This window comes from Oenanthe melanoleuca, chromosome 7, assembly GCF_029582105.1.
Source record: "Oenanthe melanoleuca isolate GR-GAL-2019-014 chromosome 7, OMel1.0, whole genome shotgun sequence".
Classification (NCBI taxonomy): domain Eukaryota; kingdom Metazoa; phylum Chordata; class Aves; order Passeriformes; family Muscicapidae; genus Oenanthe; species Oenanthe melanoleuca.
In genome coordinates, this window is record NC_079341.1 from 28565021 (window position 1) to 28571274 (window position 6254).

General features: G+C 64.1%; 1 protein-coding gene across 1 annotated transcript; it reads left to right on the forward strand.

Moving 5' to 3' along the window:
• Nucleotides 1–444: 444 nt before the first annotated feature.
• On the forward strand, nt 445–5979 carry EN1 (engrailed homeobox 1). Its single transcript, XM_056496805.1, has 2 exons — nt 445–3032; nt 5600–5979. The coding sequence occupies exons 1-2, from the start codon at nt 2372–2374 to the stop codon at nt 5914–5916; spliced, it is 978 nt and encodes a 325-aa protein (XP_056352780.1). The 5' UTR covers nt 445–2371; the 3' UTR covers nt 5917–5979.
• Nucleotides 5980–6254: the final 275 nt, after the last annotated feature.

Consider the following 6254-nt stretch of genomic DNA (forward strand, 5'->3'; position numbering starts at 1 on the left):
TGTGGCTGGAGGTAACAATTCGGTAATGTTTCTCCGGTACAGAAAATAACCGAACGTGCCTCGGAGATGAGGGCACACACACACCTCCAGGGCACCCGGGGAGCAGCTGACGGACACCCAGAAATGTCTCCTTCGATCTCGGTGCCGGTCACGGGCCGAGCCGCTTCCCCGGGGCTGGCAGCGCACCCGGCCGGTGCAGCGCGGCGGGGCCAGGCGGGGCAGCCTCGCTGCTCAGCCCGCAAGGAACCGCCGAGAGGACACAGAGGATGGAGCCGTAGGTGTATTTTGGGCCCGCAGCCCTGCACATATAGGATCCATAGGCGGCGGCACGTGACGCCCGTGCAGAGACGCGGAGCCTTGCGCGGGGCCCCGCGGCCTCCCGGACCCACCGGCACCCGGCCGCCGTTTTGGGGAGGGGGCAAATGGGGGGTTCGGTCACGTCAGGATGAGAAATCGCCCGGAATCGCCCTTCTCGCAGCCCCGGGGCTCTGCCGCGGGCAGGAGAGCGGCTCCGGCCGGAGCAGGTGCCTGCGGCCGGCCGGGAGGAGCCGATGCTCCGGGCAGCCAGCAGCTCGGAACTGCCGTGTAAAATGTGGGGTGTCGTGGGACCCCCATCTCCAGTGCTCCTCCGTGTGAGCACCAGCACTGCCCTTACCCGCAGCGGCTCGGCTCCCGCGGCCGGGAGCGCCCGGGGCCGGGCAGCAGACGCCGGCTGCGGCAGAGCCGCCCTCCCTGTGCCGCTTGGCTGCGGCCCCAGCGGTCCAGCAAAACCAGAGCTGGGACCAGCGTATTTTTATTTATTTTCTCTAAGTTCATTTTTAGACAGCTGCATCAATCCTGAAAAAGTGGCTTTTTCTTCCCGTCCCTTATAATCCTTAAATTTTCCGTCTGCCTCAACACACGTCCCGAAGTACTCGTTCCCTACCGGGCAGAACAACCCAAAACAAAACCGAACAAGAATACAAGCAACAAACCGAAACCAACCAAACAAACAAGCAAACATCAAACAGCAGACGAGGAAATATGATACGAGTTCAGCTGTGAGCTGGATCTGATCTGCTTCGTATTCCGAAAAAAATCCCAAACCCATTAAAGTAACAAACCAGAGAGAGGCTTCGGCCGTAAGACCAGCTTGTCCCGACAGTGCCTCCTGACTTTATTGCTGCTTATTGTTATTATCATTATTATTATTATTACTGTAATTTTTTATTTCTCAAAACCAAAAACGTGCGATTCCGGGGAGCCTCCACCCGGCTCGCCATCTCCCAACACGCCGCGGGAGAACAGAAAGCTAAAAAGAAAAAGAAGCGAAAAGCGCACAGATTTGGGGGAGGGGGTATTTATTATCGCTGGGGCAAGAGGGAAGCGGCCGATGACCAAATCCCCGCCACCCGCGGAGGACACGGCGTGGCTGGAAGTTGTTGTTTACGGGGATGGTCGGGGAGGGGGGTCGCGGTTCACGCGCGTGGGCGCGGTGCCCCCGCCCCGTCGCTGCCGCCCTGCCCGGCCCGGCCCGGCCCGCCCGGTGCCGTCCGCCCCGTCCGGTCCCCGGCGGTATTTATGGCGGCGGCCCGGCGGGCGCCCATTGGGCGCGGTGCGGGGTGTCAGCGGCGGCGGCGCCGCGCCATTGGCCGCCCCCACGTGCGGGGCCACCTCACGTGCTTCCGGTGCGAGTGAAAAAAGTGTGGCTGAGGGATTTTTTAGGGAGAGTTTGGTGCACGGACCGGCGCTGTCAGAGATTGGGCCTTTTTTTTTTTTTTTTTTTTTTTTTTTTAAAGGGAAAAAAAAAGAATTTACAAAAAAAAAAAAAAAAAAAAACCTAAACGGGCGCGGGCGGCGCAGCACCGGGCTGGCGGGGACGGGCTCCGGCAGCCCGCGGCGTGGGCAGAGCGGACCGTGACAGCGGGGCAGCGCGGAGCCGCCGCGGCGGCGGGGAGATGGGCAAATCGTGACGGGTTTTCGGGGGGCGGGTTTTTTGGGGGGGCCGTCGTGCAGCCGCACACCTTTTTGGGTTTGCTCTTTTTTTTTTTTTTTTTTTTTTTTTTTTTTGGTCTTTTTTTTTTTTCTTTTGGTGGTGGAAATATAAGCTGATCGGGAGAAGGGGGAGAGAAGCCCTCGAGTATCTCCCAGGTTTTGGATCCATCCGTGAGAGGGAGAGAAAAAAAATCTCAGCTCCAGCCCAACAAGTGGAATTTAATATTTTTTCTTCTTTTTTTTTTTCTTTTTTCTTTTTTCTCTTTTTTTTTTTTTTTTTTTTTTTAATTTTTTCCTCCCCCTTTTCCACCCCGCCACCCACCGTCAAAGTGGGGAGGGCGTAAAGTGGGTGGGTGGGGGGGAAAAGAGACAGCGATCTCCGTGGCGGGGACTGAGCATGGAAGAGCCGCCGGAGGGGCACGGCCACCGAGACGCGGCGCCCGGCCCGGCGAGCAGCGGCAGCGATGGCGAGAGCGTGCCCGTGTCCCCCAGCCCCGCGCCCGCCTCCCCCGCCGCGCCCTGCCCCCTGCCCCTGCCCCGCCGCCGCCACCCGCCGCCGCCCCCGCCGCCGCCGCCCCACCGCACCACCAACTTTTTCATCGACAACATCCTGAGGCCGGACTTCGGCTGCAAGAAGGAGCCGCCCGCGCCGGCCGGCGGCGGAGGAGGAGGAGGTAGCCGGGAGCGGGACGGAGACCGGGGGCAGAGCTCAGGTAGAGAAAACGTCAACCCGCTGCTGGCCCGGCCGCCCAACCCGCCCTCCCTCCTCTGCCCGGACTCGAACTGCCGTCCCGACGGCTCCGCGCCGCCGCCGCCGCCCGCCGCCGCCGCCAAAGCCAGTCCCGCCGCGGCGGCAGCGGCGGCGGCGTCGGGGGCGGCCAAGCCCCCCTCCGACGGGGGCGAGACTCACCCGGCCAAGTACGGGGAGCACGGCAGCCCCGCCATCCTCCTCATGGGCTCTAATAATGGAGGACCTGTTATAAAGCCCGACTCGCAACAGCCGCTGGTGTGGCCTGCCTGGGTCTACTGCACTAGGTATTCAGACAGACCGTCCTCGGGTAAGGAACCGCGGCGCATCTGGGAGCTGTTAAATCGTGACAAGGTCGCCCCCCCCCCCTTCTCCTTTCCCTCTTCCCCTCTTGGCTTTGGCTCCCAGCTTGTTGAGGATCTCGCGTGGGGGGGGAGGGCGGCCTGGGTCACACGGGGCGAGAGGAAACGCGTCCCCCCCACCGCCACCAACCCTCCTTCCTCCTCCGAGTCTCCCAAATTTGAATGCGACGCCGGGCCCCGATTCGGCAGCGGTTCGATGCGGAGAGCCGGAGGGAGCGACCCCTTCCCGCGCCCCCGCCCGCCCCGCCTGCCGCAGCCCCGGGTGCTCCGTAGCGCGGCGGCGCGGGGCGAGAGCGTTGCGAGAAAAAGGCAGCGGGGTCGGCCGCTCCCTTGTTCTGAGGCTTCATCTCCCCTTCTTTTATATTTTTGTTTTTCCTGGGTGCTGCTGGAGGAGCGAGGGGGCGAAGACCCGAGCCACATGTTGAGCGGCTGCTGGGGGTGCGGGGGGAGGAGGTAGTGTTTTCTTGGAGGCGAAGGAAAAAGAGCTTTTTAGAAGGTGGCGGAGGGGCTGTTTACCGAGGCCTCTGCAGCGATCAGGCAGGGCCTTAGGCCGCGCTTTGCCGCCGGAGCTGGTGCTCCCTGCTGCCGTTTGGGGCCCAGCTCGGGCATGGGGATATGCCTGTACCCGAGGTCCTCCCCGTGGGAGCCGCCGCTTCCGCCCTCCCGGCCCTATTTTGCCGCCCCTTCTACGTCTTTACATTCCCCAGGTACCCTCAGGCACCCCTTTATTTATCACCGTTACTTGTTGTTTTTAGATGCCTTTTTTTTTTTTTTTTTTAAAGAAGGGGAGGACGAGGACATGGGGTTCCCCCATGGCACCTCCAGGCAGAGCCAGGGATGGGCCAGCGCGGTGCGGGACCGGGGCTCCCCTGTTCGTGCCCGGGGCCGCTCCGGGGCGCGGGGAAGGGAAGGCGGCGCTGCCCGGCCCCGCTCCGCGCTGCCCGGCCTGCTGCGGCCGAGCCGTCTCCATCCCTGCGTTATTGACATGTCCAGCGACTTCAAACTCAGAAAAGCCTCTTTGATTGACTGGGGTGATTGATAGGGTGATAGAGCTGTCAGACGGCACGGCCTCGCTCCCGGCCGGCCCGGCCGCGGCTGTTGTGCTGCCGATTCCCAGGGCCACCGGGCTCCCCGCGTTCTGCACTTGCCCTTTCCTCCCCTTTCTTCGGGCAAAGGATCATTTCTGCATGTCTTCCTCCCCGGCGCTCCCTGCTCGCTGCAACCCGGAGGGGAGAAGGGCGAGGGGAGGCTGGCTGGGCTCGGCCGCTCTTTGTTGTGCCTGTAGCTGCCCGCCGGCCCCGGCTGCTTCTCTCGGCCCCGGGGACGGTCGGGCTGCGGCGGTCGGAGGCGCCGGCACCCCGCTGCAAGGTGCCGGGGCTGGGCGATTCACTCCCCGCGCCCTCCATCCCCCGCCGGTCCAGCACGGGAGCATCCTGCTGGCCCCATCCCTCTCCCCACCAGGCCTCGTCACTCTCCCCGCCAACAGCCGCTGCTGAGCCGGGGGGAATTGCCCCATTCCGGGAAAAACTGCACCGGGAGAGGAGCTTTCGGCCTAGTCGGCGGCAGGGAGGCCTCGCCGGCTTCGGCTGCGGCTGCTGCTGGCGGGGGGCTGCGGGCCTGGGACCGCCCGCCGAGCCCGGCAGCTGTCGGGGAATTTTCGCAGATCCCATTCTTCACGGTTGCCTTCCCGCTCCTCTTCCCCACGGCCGGGCCAGGCCGGCGGGCGGAGGACCGGGGTTACCCATTGCTCGGCTAGGCGCTGCCCTGGGATGCGCCTCGGGATGCGCCCCGGGACTCGGTGGCTTCCCCGGCGAGCTGTGCCGCACTTCGTCTGGCCTCTTTGCGGCCTGGATGGGGAGCGGCGGGGCTCTGCTTTAGGCTGGGCTTGGCGGAGCGACCTGCGAGCGGGGCCGTGCGTCCCTGGCCCGGAGCGGCCGCCGGAGAGCCCAGGCGACCCGGGCGGTGGCGGCGGAGAAGCACCCCCAGGGCTGGGCTGGCTTTGCGGAGAGGGTCGCTGTCCCCCGAAATGAGACCAGGGCAGCCTTCTGCCAGTCTGCTGCTGGCGGCGGCTCCCCGGTGCCTGGCAGCGGGGTCGTTTGATCCCCGCTCTGCCCGGAGGAGCCGCTGCCCGGCGGGCGGGAGCCGGTCCCGGGCCACGCAGAAGGAAAGCGGCTCGGGCCGGTAGCGGCGCCCCGACGTGTGCCGGGGCGGGCGGCGAGCGGGACTCGGCTGCCCTCGCCCGCGGGGCCGGCTCGGCGGGGCCGGGGCAGCGGGTGATGCGCGGGCGCGCTCGGCCCCGACCTCCCCGTTCCTTCCCCATCCTTCCCTCCGCCGTGCCGGGGCGGCGGTGCCGGGGTTGGGGGGCTGGGGGGGACACGCGGAACCAGCACAAATTCACCCGTCGGCCATTTTTCCGCGGCCGGCGGGGCGGGGGCGGCGGTCGGTCTGTCGGCCGGTCGGTCGGTCGGTCGGCGGCGCGGCCCTGCCCAGCGGCGTGTGTGTGCCCTGCCCGCAGGCCCCCGCACCAGGAAGCTGAAGAAGAAGAAGACGGAGAAGGAGGACAAGCGGCCGCGGACGGCGTTCACGGCCGAGCAGCTGCAGCGGCTGAAGGCGGAGTTCCAGGCGAACCGGTACATCACGGAGCAGCGGCGGCAGAGCCTGGCCCAGGAGCTCAGCCTTAACGAGTCCCAGATCAAGATCTGGTTCCAGAACAAACGGGCCAAAATCAAGAAGGCGACCGGCATCAAGAACGGGCTGGCGCTGCACCTCATGGCCCAGGGACTCTACAACCACTCCACCACCACGGTGCAGGACAAAGAGGAGAGCGAGTGAGGCGGGCGGCCCCAGCCCAGCCCTGCGCCTCGGCGCCGGCCCGCCGGCCGGGAGGCGGACAGGTGCGATTTAAAAGCAGATCTATTGTCTATCCATAGTATAAGGACTCCGATTAAGAAAAAAAAAAAAAATAAATATGAACACTTAAGAAAAATTATCTCTATATAGCCAAACAGCATATGACCTTGTATATATTTAATTTCAGGTAAGAAATATGTGTAGCGATCTCTATTTGCTGGACAGTTTCTCTCTTCCCTTCTCTCTGTTTCTCCTTTCTTTTGTTCGTTTGTTCGTTTTGTTTGCTCTGCTTTTTTTCTTTCCCCCCCTCCCCTCCGATG